The 22,375-nt window shown below is 58.9% G+C and overlaps 5 protein-coding genes across 5 annotated transcripts; 1 reads left to right on the forward strand and 4 right to left on the reverse strand.

Moving 5' to 3' along the window:
* Positions 1–747: 747 nt before the first annotated feature.
* Positions 748–3,265, reverse strand: VTJ83DRAFT_1014 (uncharacterized protein; the record flags this gene model as incomplete). Its single annotated transcript, XM_071007127.1, has 3 exons — positions 748–1,966; positions 2,027–2,092; positions 2,172–3,265. 3 exons carry the CDS (start codon positions 3,263–3,265, stop codon positions 748–750), a joined length of 2,379 nt encoding a protein of 792 aa, XP_070870367.1.
* A 6,567-nt stretch (positions 3,266–9,832) lies between these two features.
* Positions 9,833–10,435, forward strand: VTJ83DRAFT_1015 (uncharacterized protein; the record flags this gene model as incomplete). The annotated part of the gene is made up of 1 exon (XM_071007128.1): positions 9,833–10,435. One exon carries the CDS (start codon positions 9,833–9,835, stop codon positions 10,433–10,435), a length of 603 nt encoding a protein of 200 aa, XP_070870368.1.
* A 2,330-nt stretch (positions 10,436–12,765) lies between these two features.
* On the reverse strand, positions 12,766–15,349 carry VTJ83DRAFT_1016 (uncharacterized protein; the record flags this gene model as incomplete). The annotated part of the gene is made up of 2 exons (XM_071007129.1): positions 12,766–14,273; positions 14,326–15,349. The coding sequence occupies 2 exons, from the start codon at positions 15,347–15,349 to the stop codon at positions 12,766–12,768; spliced, it is 2,532 nt and encodes an 843-aa protein (XP_070870369.1).
* A 1,046-nt stretch (positions 15,350–16,395) lies between these two features.
* VTJ83DRAFT_1017 (uncharacterized protein) lies at positions 16,396–17,422 on the reverse strand (the record flags this gene model as incomplete). The annotated part of the gene is made up of 4 exons (XM_071007130.1): positions 16,396–16,736; positions 16,828–16,893; positions 17,028–17,171; positions 17,404–17,422. 4 exons carry the CDS (start codon positions 17,420–17,422, stop codon positions 16,396–16,398), a joined length of 570 nt encoding a protein of 189 aa, XP_070870370.1.
* A 1,003-nt stretch (positions 17,423–18,425) lies between these two features.
* Positions 18,426–20,657, reverse strand: VTJ83DRAFT_1018 (uncharacterized protein; the record flags this gene model as incomplete). Its single annotated transcript, XM_071007131.1, has 1 exon — positions 18,426–20,657. One exon carries the CDS (start codon positions 20,655–20,657, stop codon positions 18,426–18,428), a length of 2,232 nt encoding a protein of 743 aa, XP_070870371.1.
* Between the last annotated feature and the right edge of the window lie 1,718 nt (positions 20,658–22,375).

Consider the following 22,375-nt stretch of genomic DNA (forward strand, 5'->3'; position numbering starts at 1 on the left):
GCACACAAACGTGGCCGAGTGACGCATGTCGGCGAGGCTTCGTGTTACACAATGTTTTTGGTTGACCACCCTGACCCGAGTGAACTATTAGTTCCTCCGAGTGGCTTGAGGGCTGTCTCTCTCTCCCCCCCTCCTCCACCCCTGATGGTGGGTTGGGTTGTTGGTGTATGCCCCCTCCCCATAGAATCCGCCCCCGGGGCTGACTGTTAGCCTCTCGCTGCAAGTCTGGCTCATGATGCTCGAGTAGCACCACATATTTGGTCACGTGGTAGGCTGTTAAAATGCCCGTGAGGAAGTTGATGTTGTATTGTAAAAAAAAAACGCATCGTTTTCCAAAGGTGTCTTCGGCTCAGAGCCCCATCCCGCAGTTGCGTTTGTTGGGATGCTCCCGAAGCCTGGCCATCCCATCCCATCTTATTCCATTCCTTCCTGCCCACAATGCCTTTTTGTTCATGTCATCGCATCCGCCACCGCATACCAAGCAAGGTGAGGTTATGTGAAATGCAAGTTACCCACAAAAGCAAACAAAGCTCCGCCCAGTCCCGCCCGGCCTCTAATAACACAATGTCATGAATCAAGTTCGCCTGCCCCCCGGGCGAAGCCAGCGCTCGGGCGGCAGCCAAAAAAAGCTGCGATATGCGTACCTCTCTAGAAGTCTTCCAAAGGCTAGAGAATCCAAAGCAGCAAAAAAGAAAGAAAAAAAAAAAAAAAGGTCCGTCTAAGCATTCAGGAGGTGCCGCAGCGGCGTTAATCCGTCTGCAAAGGGCAGTCAAAGGCGAACCCCGTCGGCGAAAGCCGCGACTGCAGCATGCTGTCCTGGTAAAAGATGTCGTACGAAGGGTCGGCATAGTCATAATCGGCCATGTCTTGATCCGCCATGAACCCGGGCTGGCTGTTGTTGGTGGCGAAGCAGCCACCGTGCGCAAACAACGAGGCGGTCTCTTCGACGCCCGCCTTCTCGGGCATCTCAGCCATGGAGGACGGGATCAAAGATCCTGTGGGAGCCGCTGCAGCGTCTTCCGAGCCGACGTTCGGAAGGGTAGCCAAGCTACCGCGCCTCTGCTCCGTGCAGTAGCCCGAATCGGCAATAGATGGAGGAGGCATCGCCTTTTGCTTCAGGTTATCGGGTTGGTTGCCCCCGTTATCAGGGTAGTCGGCCAGCTGGGTCGGAGGGCTCGGCGGTACGCGGTGGATGGTCGAGCGACACGGAACCGCCATGGTCGAGCCGTATTGTGTCTTGTTGAGGGTCTGGCCCGCGTCGGAAATCTCAGCCAAGAAGGCATGGACGTCCACGTCGGTAGACTGCGAGTCCATGTGCTGAAGGAGGCTGTCTCGGTCAGGCGTCTCAGCCTCGGCCCCAAGCTGGCAGTTATGGGCCGAGCTCGTCGGTGTGACGCCAGGGAAGGATCCTGCCGGGATCTTGAGGTTCTCCTGATACATACGCCGTATCAAGAGGGCCTGGGCCATGCGCTCGAGTTGCTCATTACGCTGGCGCAAAGCCTGGTGCTCCCTCTGAAGCCTGGCAAGCTCCGAGGCCGGAACGACGTGCACCGCTCCATCGTCCGAGGGAAGGTCCAAGCTTGGGGCTGAAAACCCTGTAGGAACGGGGACCGAGACGGGCGGCACTGCGGCCGTCTCGGGGAGATCATGGTTGGGTTCGCAGAGGTCCATCTCTGTTGCTGCCAGGTTCTGGACGGCGTCGAACCCGTGAGAGGCGTCGTTGACCGAATCGCGAAGCGGCGCGAAGCTTTCGAACAGCACCCGCCACTTCTCCCGCTTTCCCTTGGAAACCTTCTGACACGGCGCCGCCACGTGAGCTTCGAATGCGGAACGGTTGTCGAAAGACTGCCAACAGATCCGGCAAACGCCGGCCCGCGGGTGTTGATAATTGGGGTCCTCGACATCGAAGGACGCGATGTATCGCTCGGTGACCTTGAGGCGATGGGCCGGTCGGCTTAGATGTCGACTATGGCCGTTCGCGTCAGCAACATTGCTACTCTGAAGCGCGAGGCGGGGGGATGCTAACACAAGCGTGGAGATCTCTCGGTGCACGGTGTGGCAGGGCGAGTATCGGTCTCTCCGGCTCTTGTCGCTGATCCGGACATGGGTGTCAGCAGCGGTGACGGCAGAACTGCGGGCTGGAAAGCCTTGAAAAAGGTGGGGGTGCTCACTATATCTCGGGATGAGCGAACCGGAAGATGTCAGGCATGCTCGTGTCGGTGAAGTCCTCCACGGGGCTCGGCCGTTGCTTCTTCCTTGGGATGCAATCATTGTCGCTGTTGCTATTCCCACGCTGAAAGGTTCCGGAACCCTTGGGCAGATGCAGCGGTGCTCCCTGGCCTGCATCGCTTGCGCCCGGCGGCGCCACGTCGGGATCTTGCTTGGGCTCGAACAGGGCACCGTCGATGGATTCGTATTTGGAGTTCCCAGGGAAAACGGAGTCGAGGGTCAGAACCGGGGACTCGACCTTGATCATGGACCCGTGGGCGCCTGGCCGAGGAGGGTACTGGTGCGCCCCGGGGTACACAAGAGGGGAGAGCGCAGAGCCGGGAGCGCTGCTGCATCCGCTCATCGGGGTGTCCTGGCCCTCTTGGGTTCCTTTGTAGGTTTGGCTGAACCTCTCAATGAAGCCTTCCGCTTTCTTGAGACGCGTCATGGGCGACGTCCAGGGAAGGTAGGCGTCCGCCATCGGCTGGGGCTCAGGGCGATGGGAATAGAAGCTGTCGTCCTCGCCGATGGCGTCGGCCTGGTCATCGCCGTCATAGAGCACGAAGTCTCCGGAGCGGAATGGGCACGGATCCGTAAGCGCGGGCTCGGCGGAGGCGCCGTGGTTCCCGCCAGCGGGCGTGACACCATCGTTGGACCCGGCAGCGTTATCGTCGACAGCCTCCTTCGCCTGAGGCGTACTCCGCTTGCCCTTGCTCTTGCTCCTCACATACTCCCAGTTGTGGGCCTTCTCCATGTGCTGCTTGCAGTTGGACTCCCGCTTCGACCAGTAAGGGCACGGCTCGTACAGGCATCGGTACGTCCGCGGAGTCGACGAGTGCTTGTCGTTGTAGTGGCGCTCTAGCTCTTTGGCTGTGGGCCAGCCGCGCGTGTTGTACTTGCAGCCCGGCTCCTTGCACTTGTAGGGCCGCGTGTGAGACTTTGCATGCTTGTTCAGATCGCAGAGGCGGGCGAAGGACTTGGAGCACTGGGGACAGGCATGAATCCCCGGTGCCGCGCCGGCCGTCGCCGGCGTGCTGGGCTCGGCCCCAAAGCTCATTGTCGTCAAAGGGCGATGATGCCCAGCAGAGGTGAGGGATGAGAGGGAGGCGGACGAGGTTTGATAGAGACGAGAAAGGATCCGAGACGAGGCGGAGAGCGGCCAAGCAGGGTTTGAGTGACGTCCGGATCAAGTCACTCTCCGAAGTGCGAGGGTCGGCCGCGGGGAGGATGACGGGATGAACAGAAGAGTCTTGGGGGGTGGTCTGTCCTTATGGACCAGACAGAGAAGGGTGAATCCGACAAACAATGTGGGGCGTGTGATGTCGATGAAGACCTAGAGCCCGAACGTGAAGCGGGGCAGCTTGGTATGACAGATGCACGGTGGTCGAGAATGGCCCGGTAGGCCTCGGCAGCCAGGCCAGTTGGAAGACCGAAGCCTGGGAGGCGGGGGCACAGGTAAGGCAACAAGGCCTCGAAAAGAGACTCTATCTCGACAACAACATGGTTGACGCCCAGATATCTGAAAAGGAAAAGAGGGATCGCGTCTGGGTGACGATGCGAACGTACGGCCGTCTGTGAAAGTGAGGGGGACCGAGCCAGGCAGCGGCCGGGAGCGTCTTATATACCGACAGGGCGTGGAGGTTATGTTGGCTGTGGGGGGCACCGTCCAGTCACCTCAGCCTTGCGCAGCGCTGCACGTCTAAGTGGACGGATGCGCAGCCAACGGCAGATGCTTGTACTGTGTACATGGACATCGGTCGGTGCGTAAGACGCCGAGCCCGACCTGTAACTCGTAGGGCTTCCCCGAAAGCAACCTGAGCGATATGTACCTTGGACCCGGTAGCATAGTCTGTCCGCTTTCTTGCTGCTGCTCCCTCGGAACGCACACTTGTGCGAAACTCAACGTCAGGCATGGAATCCACGGGGCTGCGAAGGGTCCCGGCATCTCCACGCTAGCTGTTTGTGGAACCAACACGTAACCACATCAAAAAAGAACCAAGATACAGCAGCCAGAGCCGTTGCGGTCGGTTTCGGGCTCGTGGTTCCATGTTGGGAATGGGGCCCATCGCAGTGTCGGCGCAATTGTTGTTGTTGGTTTTTGTTGTTTCTTCCTTTTCGGTACGATGACTCTTTCGTCACGGGTTGCGTGGATGAACGATGACTGCAGCGGCGGCGGCCGCCTTGCCAGGGCTGGCCCCACCTTCGCTTCTGCCCTGAACAATCAGGCTTGGACCGCAGTCACGGCCCCCAAACAGGCAGCCCTCGGCGGGCTCCACATCCTCTGTCCTCAGCACCCATGACCAATCGGCTCGGGGAAGGTGGGGCTGCTGCCCTACGGAGTGACGATACAGGCAGAGCAGTGGCCGCGTCGTCGCTGTTCTGGGCTGCATGCAGCGGAGCACGCCGCCGGGTCGGATTTCGAGTCCTACTGCGTACTATGTACATACACAGCACGGTGGACGCAGGACAGCATGGGCTGCATTGCATGTACATACGTATACGCAGTGCACCCAATTTCAATCTTACGGAGCCGAGTTTGAGTCAACCTCCCCACCATCCCGGCGGGAGCTTGGCGACCAGCCCTGCGATGGCGTCGTTTGCGCGTTGGCACCCACTCCGATGCAACGAGTCCTGAAAGACATACGTGTGCGCTTGCGCATGTCAGAAAAAAAAAGCCGCTCATCATCACCGGGCCATGTGTTTGCGGCAGGATGGGCCCTTGGGGGTTGGGAGGAGTGTCGGGCGCTCGTGATAAGCTCACATCAAACCTGTTTGCCGGCCGTCCACAGCCCCTCGCGGCCGACGCTCGAGTGCGGGCGAGGGGCTGTGTTGCCCGTGAAAGTGGGGGAGGCCCACAGCCGGGAGCATCGAGTCCTGCTGTGGAGCGATGCTGGCCGGTATGCCGATCCGGCGCCGGTGACTGGCCCGCTTCCAACAATCTTGTCCGGTCTGTCAGCCGGCCAAGAAGCCTTATGCATCGGTAATCGCACCCGTATTACCTCTTCGTCATAGGACTTGCAGATGGACAAAAATCCCAGGTGGAGCGCTCCCGCCCGCCCGCCCGCCTCATGCCTGTCCTTGGGTCCCGGACCTATTTTCAAATGATCCTCTGAGCCGCACTCGGCCGGCTGGCTTTGGCACCCAACCTTGGGTTTTTCATAACTACACGCTATTGATGTTGCCGTGCCCAAAACATCCATGGAATGCATACTCCATCGACACCCGCCTGCTCGTGGGCTTACCTGGGTTTCAGAACATCTCCTACGACCGTCGCTGATCAGCTCCCTTTCTTCCCCTGACGTTGGACACCGCTCGAAGTATACACCTCAGAAAGGCAAGCGTCAACTTCTTGCGAATCAACTCCTCAGCTTACCGAGTTCTCATCCGGGTTTGATATTATTTCCCAATCGGGAGAAATGAATCGGGAGAAATGCATTGGGGGGATGGCGCCTCGATAAAGTTCCGCTGCTGGCCGTAGCAGGGGAGTCGTTCGTCGGCGACTATGTGCAGACGCTCGCCTCATCGAACCTGTGCCTGCTGCTGCACACCATGCCGGCGCCGCATGCCTTCCTGCAGCCCCGACGGCCAACGAATGTGCCCGGCGGAACGGTCAAAGTGGGTGGCGTGCATTTAACGGGGTGGCTCTTGACAAGTTCAGGCGCACATTGCGAATTCCATTGGACAACCCCAGCCGGCCCTTTGCCTTCAAACTGCCGGACATCCGCTAAGTGACACGCCTCTTGTCAAACGCGAGGCCAGTCAGACACCGTGGCTTGTCGCTGGCCAACGACGGCGGCGGCTCTGGAGAAGACTGCACTCGGGCGTAGACGAGTGCGGGCATCGGCTGTTGCAGGTGATGACGCTCAGCGTTCCGACCTTCCTGGCGCCGTCATCCCGTCGGGAAGCTGCACCTTCAACATGCAACTTCTCGTCGGGGCCGCATGCATGTTCTTGAGTATTGCCCAGTGGACGATCGGCATTTTGCTGTTTCTCCCGGGTGAGGCGTTTCGGCGTGTAAGATATCGCTCCAGAGAATGCCAAGGATGTGGGCGCGGTCATGCATGAGGACAGCCAGTGGATAGTCTCCCCAGTTACACGGGGACTCTGTGGTTCACCATCCGCGTGGCCAAGAGTGGGAGAGATGCGTGACAAAGGCTTTTTTTAAAAAAGGAGCCAAGGGTGTTGAAATGTGCATAGCCTGCAGGTTAGAGGGAAATGTCATCGCGTTGGATGGAATGGGTGCGACGGGCTCTAAGATCGAAAGCCCAACGTTGAACATGGGGAGCCATGGTGAAGAAAACGACCATCTTGACGATACAAAGGGGAGCGGTCGTTAGCACGGCTGCGTAACCCCTCGTATCTCTCCCGTACCCTACTCCAGGGCTTGCTGGGAGACATCATGGAGCGTGCCTCCGAACCATACCACGTTTTCTTGGGCGAGTCTTCGCACCTCAACTCGGCCGGTTGACTTGGGTGCCCAACCTGAGGCGCCTCATCTGCTACTCCGTAACGTTGACCGTCCTCAACGACCGGCGGCAACCAAACCAACAAGCGGCATTGGTTTCTCACACCGGCTTCGCGGGAGGTTGGTCCGGGCCGATCTGGCCGCAGCGGATGCATATCTTGCACGGGCAAGCAGGCAAGCGGCGCAGGTGAGGTCGAGAGGGGTCTTGGTTGTCCAATGGTGGATGATAGTTTCGCTCTGGACTGTCGCTAACTTTCCAAAACACCAAGTTCCATGGCTGGAGTATCCCGTCGACAAGGTACGGTACCTGCGCAAGGTACCAAGGTAGCAAGACGTTCCAGGTTCTGGGTGGCGTGAGCACTCATGTCGGATGGGATCCTACATGAGAATAGATCACAGCATCCATGACTCAAAGTATCGTGTCTATGAGCTCCCATCAATGAGGAATTTTCACGAGGAGACCGTGTTTTGGGGGTTTAGGGGGGGGGGGGGGGCTAACCAGGACCGGATATCATCAACCACTTCCAAGCTGTCGTCGGCGAGGCGTGGAAGATGGATTAGGACAAAGCCCGACGCTGATACCTCATCTGCGTGGCTTGGTCTTTTCAATCTCCAGCCTAAATCCATCAAAATATCTCGGTGTTTGAAGAGACTTGTTCTGCAACCCAGCTCTTGTTTCTTTCCACCAAAGGTAGTTACTCAGGACCGAGGTGTGCATAACAACCACGGCCTTCGTGTCCGGGGACAGCACTGGCATGAAATGCCGGCGTCCAGCGACGGGAATTGATGCAACTCGCGGTGGCTATAGGATCAGTCCGGCGTTCGTGATGGCCGATTGAGCCGTCCTCGTTCACGGTCCCTGTCGAGAGAAGTTGGGAAGTTGCAGGATGGGAGGTTCAACAGCGGAGCCTACACAATTGCTCTACTGTGTAGAGGACATACCGGAAGCATACAGCAGGGCAGTAGCGTACTACGCTCTGCGACATGGGAGAGAATCCGTCGCCGACAAGAGCGTGGTTGCCGACGGTCCCGAGCCGCAGCGCGCCTGGCTGAACAATCAGACCCTCCCTGGACACATCAACAAACGACGACAACGAACGTTCCGCGGTTTAAACGTAAGCCTCGCGTCCCGCGTTTCGTGTTCCATGGCCTGGAGAAATCCAATCGGAGCCATCACCTCTCCACCCATCAAAGTCTCCGCACAGAAACGTGGAAACGAGTGGGCCAGAGACGGAGGATCCGTCAGCAACGTCAGGCGGGAGAAGGATGATCGCCGGCCATAACTCCCGTGTTCAGAGGTTCATTGGCTCTCCCCCCCCCTTTATTTTTTTTGTCTTGGAAGCCAGGCCCGGTTCATGCTGAGCTCCGCGCTGATCCTTTCTCCGCCGTGCTGGGAACGGTTTTGGGCGCAACGGGATGATTGCATGAGAGACAGGAACAGGTTCATGATGAATTTCGCTCTCCACAACGAGATTGCCCCGATCCAATGAGGCCGTTCGGCATCCAAACAACTAACCGCTCTGTCCAGTCACGTCGACGTCAAGATTAACCGCTCGGAGAGGTGAGCAAAGTCAAACGCGCGATGGAACGCCCCGGACTCGCCAGGACCGTGACACCGAAGAAGCCTTATCTCGCTTGGTGGGTGGTGGCCTTTGCTCGCCGGGCACAGAGGGCCGCCCTCGAATAGGAGGCGGACCTGCCAACGGTTCCTGCATGAACTTGGCGCCACATACCCCCCCAATCATCGATTTTGGCCAACCACCTCCGCACCGGGGTCGTGGGGTCTTCGGGCGCTCTCACATGGCAATTGGTGTCTGTCTGTTTTCAGTGTCTGTCTTCGGGCGTTGCTCCAAGATGGCGTGTGACCACCTGGCGAATCGAACGGAACCACATTGGACAGACCTTGGAGAGACGCCGGTCACTTTGTTGTCAGCATTGGAGTCTCCTGGCTAGTGTACATAGTTACTGGAGTGATCCACACAGACAGTTAGGCTGTTGATCGCCTGCTTTTTGCTGGCGCCATGGCCATCTCCTGGGAGCTCTGGGTCCCCTCTCCGACCAAAGCGAACGAACTAACTAGCCAATCCAGAGAACCCGGCATTGATGCTATCGTAGCAGCTAACGTTACCCAAAAGAAAAAAAAAGGCGGGGAAATCCTATCTGGCGCCGGCGAAATGAAGCCGCTGGGCCATTTGCTGCTGGCCGCGCATGTGTTGCGGCAACGCGACCGGGCATCTTCGACACGAACTCTCTCCTTTCCAGGCTTGCCGCAATGCAAATGATCGTCCTGATAACAATGCGACATGCCAGAGCAACAGCACCCGGGCTGTCTTCGTTGTCGTGGAGAGGAGAAAGAAATTGGCTCGTCGCGCATCGCACTGACCGCATGAGCCGCTTGTTGATCGGCGATGGACCCAACGGGGGGACGAGCAGGGATTGGCTGGGTGGGCCGGCGCTGAAGAAGTTAACCGTTCATTTCATCCGCGCCGGCTGGTTGGCCTAAGCGCTTCCACCCCCCCACTCTCCCTGGCTACACCCCTGAGCCAAGTGAACGTCGGAAGATGGGGCGAGCTCGTCGCCCTTCGCTCGCACGTCCCAACCCTAGCTCGTCGGCGCTGTTCTGGAGCGATGCCGGTCCACCGAGCAGAAAGATGGCGGAGGGCCGGGGGGAGGGGGAGGGGAGGGCACCCTCGCTCGCCACAGCATGGAGCCGTCTGCAGCGCAAGGGGGGGGGGCCCACGTCCACCACTGGGCAATGTTCCCTCCAATGTTTCCCTCGACCAAACCCCTGGATTAGCGTCCCTCCGAATTGGGCAGCCGGCGCTGGTCAGGTAATTTCCCGTCTGCTGTGCGCAGAAGCGGTGGACGACGAGAGCGGAAAGGGGAGGGAAGAGAGGGAGCGGGGGCGGAAGTGAAGGCCGTGATGGATGGCCAGAGAGGTATTTTAGGGGCCCTTCAGTCCATCCTGACCGTCCGCTTTTTTCTTCTTTCTCTCCTCAGCTCACGAAAGCCAATTCAAGCTTCAAGCGCAGCTCTTTGACTTCGGTCGTCCACTCTTTACAATCTCAAGCTTTACGCTTTAGTCATTCTTTACCCTCAAACTTACCACTTCGCCTTTACTTTTCCTTTCGAAAAGCTCCCCTTTCCAAAACCGTCAAGATGCGTTTCGCCGCTGCTGCCGTTGCCTTCGCTGGCGCCGTCCTGGCCGACCAGACCGTCTACTCGACCGAGTACTACACCATCACCTCGTGCCCGCCCGAGATCGTCAAGTGCCCCTCGAGCGCCACGGTCGTCACCTCGTCGGTCATCCCCATGACCACCTCGACCATCTACTCGACGACCACCCGCACCGTCACCGACTGCGCGGACACCGTCTCGTACTGCCCTCCGGACTCGACCAAGGTCGTCACTGAGACCGTTCCCGTCGGCACCACCGTCTGCCCCATCGAGCCCACCGACGAGCCCGAGCCCACCGAGGTTGTTGCTCCCTCGTTCTGGCCCTCTGGCGGCTCCATCATCCCCGCCGAGACCCCCGCCACCACCGAGGCCCCGGCCTGCCCGACCTCCTCGGTCAGGACCATCAAGACCTCGATCACCACCGTCATCCCGACCATCATCTACGAGACGGTCGAGGTCCCCTGCCCCACCGAGGCTCCCACGGAGACCGGCCCTGCCGTCCCCATCGTCACTGCCGGTGCTGCCAGCTTCGGCGCCTCGGCCCTGCTCGCCGCCGCCGCCGGTCTCGTTGCCCTCCTGGCCTAAATTCGCGGCGGTCATCCTTGATGCCTGCTTTCGAATCTCTTGAGATGAGGTAGCAGCGCTCCAAGGAGGTCTGCCGAGCGGGATGGGTTTTTTCGTGGACATGGTTTTTGGAATTCTTTGGGGGAGGCAGTGGGATATGGTCAATGATACCTCTATGTACCTAATCTTCTTCTAATTGTATCTTTTTTTGGCGTTCATGTATGGAACGGCTTATGAACGTCTTTTTTTACCCAAGACGATGATAAGTTCCCTGGGGTTTGCCCGATAGTGACGTTCCCGAGGTGCGTTTGGTATGCTCTTTACAAGTAAGCATGTAGCGTTGGTTTTGATCATTATCTTCAGCCGGGGAGAACCAACAAACCCAGATAAATGAGGGAGAAGTAATCGGGGAGGATCTCCAACCTCGCGAAAGGTGCTCTTGCATGCCTTGATTTGCTTCCCGTCTTCACGTCACGTCCAGAGTGGGCCAGCCCGGAAATTGCAGTTTCGTCAAGCTCCCTCGGCTGATTGGCTGATCCTTCCAGCAACCTGGAAGCTTTGTTTCAACCCCAGCTTCTTGGCTGGACCGTTCCCGGGAGGAGCGGGTGAATTGGCGAGCGGAGATTGCATTGTTGGTCCTGGTTCCTTGCAGCTTGCAGCTGCAGGATCCGGGTCAAATGAAGGAACCGGGAATACTCCGTGTTGAGATCCTTTTGTCTTTCCTTTCCTCTTTCTTCTTTCCATGACCGAGGGCTTGGAGGTTGTCTACACGGTAACGAATGCAAGAGGAATTCCGCCGTGTGATCTGGATCAGCCGTCTTTGTTTGCCAAGATGATGACGGTTGGAGAGGCGCAAAGACCCTCATGATATCGGGCCTTCGTCATCTCCCGGCCATGGTCATGTTCATGATATCCCTGCCGCAAAAAAAAAAAAAAAAAAAAAAAAAAAAAAAAAAACCCAGCGTGCCGCGATGTTGCCGCCACCGCTTGAGAGAGAGACACGCATTTGCCCCGTTCTTTCCGGCTTGGGACGCGCAGAGACGCTCGCGGCTTGGCAAGCATGGAAGATCGGCTCTCATGAACAGCCCAAGATCGCTGTCGATGGTCGCCGGTTCTTCAGGCAAGCAGCCGCGGCCAAAGAAACCAAGCAAGCCCCGGTCCAAGAGCCTCCTCGCCCAGGGGCGATCAGAGCTGACCGTTAGTTAGTTACACGATAACTACACCGGCAGGTCATCCTCACACCGCCGCTTCTCGAATCGTCAGCGGTCAGCCATCGGCCTTTCGGTTGCCGCATCAACCACCGCACCCCCTGTCGGGGCCCACCGATAACAACGTCGGTGAAAACCCGGCTTCTTGCCCGGTTCGGGGCCGGTGTGTTGAGGCCGACCCGGTAACGCTCGGGTGGGGCCCGGATCGGGCCCGGATTCTCCGGAGGTCAGGTTCCTTCGAGACGGATGCGTTGTTATGTACTAACAGGTCTTGATGAGAAGACAAAGTTGAACTCTTGTGTCACTAGAATGATCGTTAATATGCTTCTACATACGATACGTGCATACAGCACGGAACCAACGGTAACGGAACCCAATGATGTGGCTCGCAGCGCTGCATGTTGGGGATCTGGGCCGGAACGGGACCGGAACGGGACCGGGACGGCATCCCTTTTCCATGCAGACCAGGCCAGCCTGCCGAATCTGGAGACGGGAACCCAGATCGACGGGAGGCATGCTTGTACTATGTACTATACACTGCTGCCAACCTTGCCGCGCAGAAGCCCCATTGGCTCGTCCAGGAACTCGCTGATCTGTGGAACATCATTCCCTCGCCGCCGAGAGCCCCTCGGCGTCGTCAGCTTTGTATGCAGTAGTTATCTCTCTGGCAAACCCAAAACTTCGATGCCAAGAACATGTCCAAGAACAATGCCGAACCACATATGGATTTCTTTAACCTTGATAGTCTGCTGTGATACATGAAGCCGCCGCCCCGCTATGAATGCCTACCATCCAATGACGCTGCTGTGAATCAAGACATGTCAAGGAACAACGCCCCAAACACCTGACAGCACAATCCTCGGTTCCTCAGCAGAACCCCTCCCCTTTCTCGCCTGCTGCTCTGGCATTTTGTCATTCTCCCCTCATTCAGCCGTGTTGTTGTCACCGTCGTCCGGAGATATTTCCCTCTCCGCCCGGCATGGCTACGCTATCCTCTGGACCTCCCCAAGAGCTGTCTGACCCACTACTACCCTCCCCATCGCTGTCATCGTCAGGTGCGTACCCGTCATCTGCACACGCCGGCGCACCCGAGCTGTCGCTTTCCAGCTCGTCCCAGACCTCATGCAAGCCACCGTCCATCTCCTAGTACCCTTCGCCTTCGGACATGGTTCCCTCGGCAGTGGTCGACCCATGGGAAGCACGATCCTCCTGGTTTTCTTCTTCCTGGTCCTCTTCCTCCTGCTCCTCCTCTTCCTCCGCCACATCGTCCGGCAACGCTCCGGACAGCCGTGAAGATATGCGGTCTTTCTTCTCCTTTCTCTGATACCTCAGCTCGCTTTCGCTCAGGATCTCATCGATGCTGCCTCTCCTAGCACCCACATCCCAACCCTTGCGGCCATCCAGGACGCCGGGTGACAGCAGCCCAGACGGAGCAACCAGCTGTGGCAGGGCCCCGGCGTCGTCTTCGATCCGTGTCTCGCCGCTTCCCAGAGTGCTGGTGCCGTCTAGGAAGTCATCAACCCTGCGGCTCTCCTTCCTGCCATGGCTGGCCAAGCTCTCGATGCGCTGACGGTTCCGCGCAAACTTAATCCTGGGATAGGCGCTAATCTGGCCTTCGTGTATCAAGCGCGCGAGGCGGGCCGGGTCCGGATCGGTAAGAATCCTGGGAAAGTCCCAGGGGTCGGTGCGGGTGGGCCAGATGTTGATGGTTCCCTTGCCGCTCTGCAGCATCACCATGGACCAGTCCTGATCCATCCAGCGCGGGAGCAGCTCCACCTGGCGCAGCCAGCGCACCCACGTATCCATGCTCAGCCGCAAGTACTTTTCGCAGGCCGAACCCAGCCAGCCGCCGCGCCAGCCGCGGCCCTTCCGGTGCGTAACAGGCTGGCCGACGGAGCCACGCGACGCGTACAAGAAGAGGTTGATGTGCGGGTTGACCTGGCTGACGATGGTGAAGCGGACGTTGAACAGCATGTTGAGTTCCTTGATGGGGATATCGCTGCGTAGGGAGCCGTCCTTCCACCGATAACCAAACGGAGAAGGTTCCAGCTTGCCCGTAGGAGTCTTGGTCATAAGCACGACCGGGTTGAGAATCCCTGGAACGGCTGCCGATGCGAGGACAGCGGACCAAATAACGGTGTCCGGGCAGGTCAGGTAGTTGCACAGCAAGGTGGGCGTGTGCGGGTCGTTGGGCACGCACGAGACGTTGAGGATACGGCCGGTGCGTTCGTAAGCCTCCCGAAACGTCATGGACCCGCGCGTAAACCACGAGCACTCTCTAGCCCAATCGACCACGTCGAACAAGGCTCCCGTTTTCCACCTACGTTTCAGGCAGGTCAACCACGACTCTCTACACGCCTTTATGCGGTGCGCGAGCGCGGGAACCAGCAGCTGCTTGAGTTCCTCGTCGGTGTGAGTGGCCACGAGAGCGGCCACCAGAGCGCCGCCGCTGGTTCCTGAGATGATCTCCGGGAGGAGCCCTTCTTCCAAAAGAGCCTTGACGATGCCAAAGTGAATGTAGGCGAACGTTGCGCCCCCGGAGAGGCACAAGGCGGTGCGGCCGTAGTTTGCGCAGATTCCTTTGAACATGGCGCGCTTCTGGGGTCTGGTGAGCTGCTTCGTCTCTATCAGGAGCTTGAGGCACCGTTCCACTGTGTCTTTGGTTAGCAGAAACTCCAGCGTCTCAAAGGAAGGGACACTTGCGTTCGTCCAGAAAGTTCTCAACCAGATTCTTCGTGCCGTAGTGCGTTTGGCTATAGAGGCGTGGATCCTCGATGCCGGAGAAGTTGTCCTTGACGCACCACTCAACGAGTCTCTTCAGCTCCTTGATGGCATTCTGGCCCTCGCCACCGCCGTTGACCTCCCCGTTTTCCCGCCGTTCGGCGCTTTGCCGGACCTTCTGCAGCTTCGCCAGAGCATGCCTCACCTCCTTGTGTTTGTAGTAAGCGAAGCTGTCATCTTCCGTCCACTCGGAGTTGCCTTCGAAGCGATCCATTTCCCTCGCGGCCCCTACCCAGTCCTTGTAGTTGCTTACGGCGCGCATCGCACGATGCCGCCGGCCTCGTTCGCTGCTCAGAGAGAAGTACCGCTCCCAGCAGTTGACAACGACACGGAGGAGCATGTAAAGGAAGCCATAAAAGGCAATACAGCTCATGGCCCATAAAAGGCCCGGCACCCTGAGCACGTGGTAGACAAACCCTTCGCGGGTTTCATCAGACGTGCGGCCCGTCCTCTTCTTGCTGGTCTTTGGTTTCCGCCGCCGGAAAGATGACTCGGAGAGCCTGCCGACGGGCGTCTCACGGAGGGGGAACCAGTCGTTGCAGGCCCTAAAGAGCATGTTTGGCCGGGGTCTCTGCGCTGTATGCGGCGTGCTGGACCCGGATCCGGTCGTTTCCGCGGCCCCCAATTCTCCGGGCCTGCTGGATTCATCGGAGATATTCACGGTGGATGGTCTGTGGCGCTTGGAGTAGCCACTGAGGAGGTTGGGGACTCTACTAAGAGAAGGTGGTGATGAAGGCTCATCGGGGGTGTGGTCCTGCACATCAATCGCCTGCGCAAAGGCTTCGAGGTCTTCCTCTGGGATAAACTCGGACTCAAAGTCCGGGAGACGTGTCGGATCGAAGGCTTCTGGAGGAAAGCCGTAGGTTTGGGACGGCACCTCGAACCCGTTCGATGTGGTGGCCGCAGGAGAGGCCAGTTTCCGCAGCCTCTGGAAGAGGTGCGACATGGTGATGGGGACGGCGTTGTCGAGGGGGTTGTGCCGGGGTGTGATTGACGATGACCGAGATTGATTTTCAAGACCAAAAAAGACGCCTCTGTTGAAGCTTGGAAAACGAGAGAATGGATGCTGCTGGGACTTGAAGAAGCAGAAGAAAAGAAACGCATAGAAGAAGCCTTGTTCAGCGGCCCACGCTTTCAGACTTGGCTTATATGCGTGTTTTGGGGATTAAGAAACGAGAGAGATGGAGCCAAAGAGTGCTGCCTCGGCAAATCTCGAGAGCATAGCGCCGTGTAAGCAAGGGGTCATGACAAAAAGTTGAATGCTAGACTGCTGGCCCATCCCGCCCTGGCGTGACATGTTCGATGTGAACCGGGAAGTGTTCCCGAAAATGTTGGGTTCGAGAAAGTGGGATGACGTTGTGGCGAGCATGACTCTGTTGCCTCCTGCCCCAACGGCACCACGTCAGTGGAACCTTGGTCGGTACGCTAGGAGCAGGCATCTGGGGCGGAGGCATGTGACGCAGGCCTCACCAGCCACGATTTCCAGGCCTCACATTCTGCGCTGTTTGGTCATGGCTTGGTTCCTTTTTTGACATTTCAGCCCGGCACCCGAAACGAAGAAGACCAGGAGCCGCACCTCACAGGCACCAAATCAAACCAAGCCACTCATGGCGCTCTAGGCGCTGGAGGACCTAAAATGCTACCTCTCCAACCGCCTGGAACGACTGACAAATGGTACCAATCCCAATCAATAAGGCACCTACCTCCCTAGGATGGACAGACATGATTGCCATTGTCAAGTCGTAGCATGGATGTAAAGAATGCAAACGGGCACAAAATTAACACAGCCTTCCCCATCGTGCTTCAGGCACACCGAACGCACCGAGTCGCAAAGCCCCGTCCGTCCACTGGTCCATTTGCGAAACGCACCGCGCTCAACCAAGTCTCGACTCGATCTATTCTCCTTCACCCCGCACACGCACTCACGCTCAACACAAGACGCCACCACCTCACCCCCTCTCTCCACGCTTCCACCTCTTCCCCTGCACTCCTCTACACATACTGAGACAGCCACCGGATACCCTCGCCATACCCCTGCCGCATCACCACCGAGCACATGAAGACCTCGATGGGCCGGATGCCCTCGAGAGGCACCTTGCCCTTGCCCGTCGTCTGGTACATGCCGAGCTGGTGGCGCAGCTCATCCTCGGACACGGCATCCGGGTGGTCGATCTTGTTGCCGAGGATGACGAAGGGCACCTTGGCCAGCTCCTCCATGGCCAGCAGCGCGTCGAGCTCCGCCTTGGCCTCGGGGAACCGCTCGTGGTCCTTGGCGTCGACGAGGAACACGACCCCGTTGACCTCGGGGAAGTAGTCTTTCCACAGGCGGCGGGCTATTGAGGTTGGGGTTTGATTAGATGGGGAACCTGCTCCGAAAGGCGGGGAAGCCAGAGAGGGAAAGGGGGAAAGCTCGCTGCAACGCACCTTGCTGATGGCCGCCCAGGTCAAACGTCGTAAACCTCACGTTGCCGATCGAGAGCTCCTCCGACGCTGCATCCCCGACGTGTCAGCCTCTCCTCTGTCCGCGGCCCTGCTCTCGGCGGCCGTCGTTGATCCCGCCGTTGTGGTACACGTATACGCATCGAAGAACAAGGGGATGTCCATCGGGAGGAGTCGTCACGCACTTGGGTGGAGCGTGGGCTGCAGGATCGCCACGCGGTCGTTCTTGAGCATATGCAGCAGCGTCGTTTTGCCGGCGTTGTCGAGGCCCAGGAAGAGCAGCTTGGCGTGCTTGTTCACCAGGCCGAGCGACGACAGGATGTCGTAAACTGCGAAGCGGAAGGGGGGAAGGGAGCGTCAGCCAATACCGTCCATGTATGTCATGCTTTTCGTTCATGCCATCGTCCCGATCGACGAAAACCCCTGGAATCCCGCCACAAAAGATGCCCGATGCTCCCCCCCGGTTGGTTGCCCGGCCGGTCTCCTGATCGATGTCCTCCGTCCGCCTTGGCATGATCGAAATCCGACGTGGGGAGCGTGAGGAGGCAAGGAAGCACTTACACCAGTTGATGATCCACATGGTGATGGCGTTGGCGGGAGACGGTTGGCCTCAGCAGATGGGATGTATGTGTCGTGCTGTAAACTTGCCGCAGCTCGGGTACGCAAACGGCGGCAGGGAGGCGGATTCGCTAATCTGGCAACGGCCCGCGGGGTCGCAAACGCTATCGAAGCGTGTTCAGCGATGCGTGTGCTGGTGTTGAGAGGTGGACAAGCAAGGCGGGCTGGGAAGAAGTCCCGGGGTTGAAAGAAGGGGCAGTGTTCGTTGGTCGAGTTCTGCTGCTTGCCTCTCGAATGATCCAAGACAGCTGGCAAGGAATTGGCCAGCGAGGCGCATTGGCCACCCGGCGACCCCCGGTCCCGCCATGCGCCAAACGGTGAGCCGGCAGGCGGTCTGGGTGCCTGACCTATCAGGCCACACTCCTCAAGTCCTCACCTGGATCCCCCAACCAAGGGAACAAGGCGAGGTCAACCCGTTTGTTTGTGGCGTCTGGCACGAGATCTCCTGGCATTGTTTACACGTATTCCGTTCCAGGCACGGGGTCAGAATCGTGTGGATCGGTGCACAAGAGGCTTACGGATTCGACCAGAACCAAGTTCCTGCCCATGCGGCCCGGCTTCGATGCCTGCTCCGAGCCCGGGCCACGACCCATGAATAGTTACGCGCAAGATAAGCGGCGCCAGCAGAACGAGAATATCATTGGAGTTCGTCTCGATGGTGAACTACGTGATAATGCATTTCCACCTGCTGTTTCCACACAGGAACAAACCGGGTGGCCCATGGCCCGCCTCGAACGAGCAATTACAGAAAAATAAACCAAGAAAGGCAAACCGGCCAAACTATGCTATAAAGTGAGAACGCCATCCTCCGTAACCGCGGCGAGGTAAGAGGAAAGAAGAAAAAAACAGGAGAAGCCCGTTGCACAGGCAGAACATCATGAATGCCACCCGACCCTAAGATGCAGGTCCTTTGACCATGCCCCGTGTGTGAATGCAAATCATAACCAGCCGTTCCGCCGAGAAACTCAGATGGAAATAACATAGTCCCCATGCCCAACCTTGCTGGCCATAAGCAGGCCCAGCTCCCTCATGCGCTCGGCGCCCTGTCCGGGAGGCGGCCGTTTCGGCTGCGCCTTCTCCTTCCGGGCCCGGCTGTAATACTTCTGGAAGTACTTCTCCTTGCGCCGCTGCCGCTTCTGCTCGAGGCCCATGACGATGTCAATGGCCCCGCGGACGTGGTTGTGCCCATCATGGTGGGTGGCGCCGCCCGCCTTGGGCTTGCGCGTCTTGAGGTGCGGGAACATGACCGAGGTCCGCGGCAGCGACTTGGTCTGCGTCAGACCAAGACCGACGGTCAAAGGGTTGAACGGCATGCCGTTGCCGCCGTGCATGGGCGACAGGAGCGGAGACCTGCGGACGGGAGCCGGCGAGCGCAGCCGAGGGGACCACTGAACCGAGGGCCGCCGCGGAGAGCGGCCGCGCAGCAGCTTCGGCGGCGGCGAGCGACACCTCATCGGAGACGGGACGCCGCCCTTCTTCTTGCGGCCCCTGAGGTCACGATCGTGGTGAAGATCCTCGAGCTCGCCATGGAGCCAGACATGCTCGTCGCTGTCGCCGTAGCCCCTCCTGTACGGTTCGTCGCCCTCGTCCTCGGGTTCCGACGTCGGAAAGCTCGGATCGATGTCTTGGGGGAGAGTCCTCTGGCGCTCGCGCTTCCGCGCCTCGACGCACGAAATGTAGGCCTCCTCCAACGGCTTGTCCTCGTCCAGGGTTCCGCAGACGAAATCCGTGCTGTCGGGCAGCTCCGGAGTCGCCGGCCGGCAAGCCACGGGGCTTGCCTTGGAACGCCTCTTCCTCCTGCGCCTTTTCCGATTGGACGAACTTGACGAGTCCGAGTTCTCGCTGTGCGACAGCCGGCGGGCCATGACCACCGCGCCCGACAAGGGATACTTGCCGATGCGCGTGGTCCAGAGGACGAGATCGTCATCGTCGTCATCTGACTCGGCGAAGCCGATCTCGCTGTCCGTCTTGTACCCGTCGGAAGCGTCCGAATTCCAGGCGTGTTCCGTGCCGGCATCGTCCTCGTTCTCAATCTCTTCCTCGTCTTCGTCCTCCTCGGCTCCAGAGTCGTCGGCATCCTCTTCGTCATCGTTACCGTCGTCGTCATCATCCTCATCGACGAGGTCCGCTTCGTCGATCTCTTCGTCGTCCTCCTCCTCACCAAGATCCTCCGCGAGCTCTTCCTCGAGCTCAGCCTCCTCTTCCGCTTCCTTGCCCAGCTTCCGAATGGCGAGCTCCTTCCTGAGGGTGTCATCGATGGTGAGCTTGGGCTGCAAAAGAGAATAGCCGCGGCGGATCCAGTCGTCCTCCTGGGGCTCGTCGCTGGCAAATTCGTGGAACCGCGCGGCCTCGCTCTCCAGGTCTTTGGAGTCGGCGCTGATCCACTTCTTGTTCCGAATAGCCACGGGGCTGCCGGCCGTCTTGCGGGCCGTCGGCGAGCGAGGAACGCGGGTAACGGACGGAGACCGCAGCTTTTGAGAGTTCGCCGATGTTTTGGGTGTGCTTGGCGTGATACACCGCACGGCAGGGCGCTGTGGGGCGTTTCCTTGCGAAACATCGGTCGCTCGCGGCGGGGCCGGACAGGCGAACCGAATCGATGTCTTTTTTGGTGGTGCCTGCGTCTTTGCCTCGCCAGCATCCGCACGAGGCTGCTGCTGCTGCTGCACTGGCGCCTTGTCGACAGGCGCTGGCTTGGCCGCGCAGGCGAACGAGATGCAGCGCTTCTTTTCCAGGGTGCGCACCGCTGTCTCCAAATTCCGCTGCACAGCCTGAGGAGCCGGGACAGCCAACGGCGCGAAGCCGATACTGCGTTGCCGCGGACTAGGCGAGCTTGTGCGAGCTGGGGTGGTGATGCCCGTGGCGCAAGTGAGCTCAGCGGCGGAGTCAAAGCTCGTGCTGCTGGTGACGGATCGTCGCCGCTGACGCTGGCGTGGATACTCAGGCCCGCAGCTCACATCCTCATCCGGCTGGCCTTGCAGAGCCTTGGTCAGCAGAGACTCTTGATGCTCGCTGGGCCGGCGGATAGGGGCCCGCTGGAACTGAGTTGGAACCGGCGACAGCGGCGAACGATTATCCGGCGGCTCGTCTGTGTCCGCGCCGGCGTCCTCCTCCATACAAGGCTCCACGTTGGCGGAGTGTGTGCTGGCCCAGGCCAACACGTTTGATGTGGCATGATCGCGAAAGAGGTGGTGATCCATCTTGAAGTGGAATGCGGATGACTAAGGAAGGTGATGGTGTGTTCGGCGTAGGAGGTGAACGTGGTCGGCTATCGAGGTGTGTGTGTGTGTGTGGGTGTGTGCGTGTGCGTGTGTGTTCTGCCGCCCAACAGTCAACAGGCTCGGGCGTTGGAGGTGGTGAGAATCGAATATCCCGAAAGATGCTTCGATGATCGCAGTCGAGGTGTTGCCCGTCTCAAGAAAAGAACAGAAGGGGGAGCGTTCAGCTTGTGTCTGCTGCAGACTCCTGGACGCGACGCTTGCGATCGTTGTGCAAGAGGGTGTCCCTAAGGACCGTATTGCTATAACAGCAGAGCCATCGTGGACCAGAGATGTGTCGAATCACGGGGTAAGTAAGGTCGCTGACGCGGGTTTGTAAGAGACGAGGCCAGTCGGTCGTGGCCGGCAGGACCCAGGTGTTCTCGTGCCGCTGCTGGTGACGGGAACTCGTCGTCGAGGGAAGGGGGGCAGGTGTGTCCTGAAGAGGGAGGCCGTATGTACCGTATAGAAAGTTACGGGGATTACGATCTACCGGGAGAGGAATGAAGCAGAATATTTTTCAGGATTTATTCCAGAGTGGGCGGAGCCCGCTGGGCTTTGAAGGAGGGCGTTCGTGTCGCCGGCTGGCGGGAGGCAGGGTCCGAGAAGAGGGAGCAGCTCGAAGAGTGCCACCCTGGACGCCTGCGAAGGGCCAAGAGGGCAGGGAAGGGGCCTTGGCGATGAGATGCAAAGTGGGAGGCGTGGGATGGCGGTAAGAAACGGAGAACATGGGTTGCATTTTGAGGGGTGGCCATGGTTGGTGAGTGGGCCCGTCGAGTGCCATTTCCGGCCTAGCGTTCAGGCCGCCTCGCAGAACCCCCAACCTGTCTGGGGCCCGTTTGCTAACGTGGGCTTTGATTGGCAGTCGGCGTTGCGAGACAGCCAACAACAACAACGTTTTTGAGGCTGCACAACCCCGAGTGGCTTGGCCCGTGAAAGACAGATGGGAGGCAAATCTTTCAACGCCGTCGTCAAGCCGTCCGAACCGGAAGTCTCTCTGCTTTTGTGGATAAAACTTTTCACACATGTCTTCTGCTATCTTTGAGTGGCTTTTTTTGCCGCCAGTTTCACAAGACACCGGTGCTGGGTCGGGTTGGGCCGGGCATTACGGCATCACGACTCGAGCCCGTGGTTGGTCCATTACACGACACCCGCCAGCATCCATGATGCTGCCGACTTCGCACCGGCCTGTGGAGCTCCCCCTTTCGACCAGAATCGGCAAAGAGCGATGTTCCTCATTTCTCTGGCATCCACATGTTCCTTTTCTGCACAATGGGAGAGCTTCCACAAGTGGATTCAGAGCGCATTTTGTGCTCAAGTCAGGGTTGCTTGTCCATCCTTTGACCGGAAGACGGATGGGAGAACAAGGATGACGTCGGGTTGTGTACGCCACTTGCGCTCATTCTAACTTCCGACCAACAGCCGAACGGCAGGCCCGTCAAATACGGACCTCTGCTCGCCGAAACGGAGAGCAAAGACTAGCTGCATTTGCTGCAAAGAAATTCCGCGAGAAGAATGGGTTCCCTTGCCCTTTTTGCGATGGCCGGCTATGCAAGCTGCAAACCGGCTGACGGCCATTCGATGCTAGCGTTGCTGTGCTGACCTGCAGGGGACTGCAGTGCGTGGCGCATTTGTCTGACAGAGGTGGCCGTACCCGGCCT

This window comes from Remersonia thermophila, chromosome 1, assembly GCF_042764415.1.
Source record: "Remersonia thermophila strain ATCC 22073 chromosome 1, whole genome shotgun sequence".
Classification (NCBI taxonomy): Eukaryota; Fungi; Ascomycota; class Sordariomycetes; order Sordariales; family Chaetomiaceae; genus Remersonia; species Remersonia thermophila.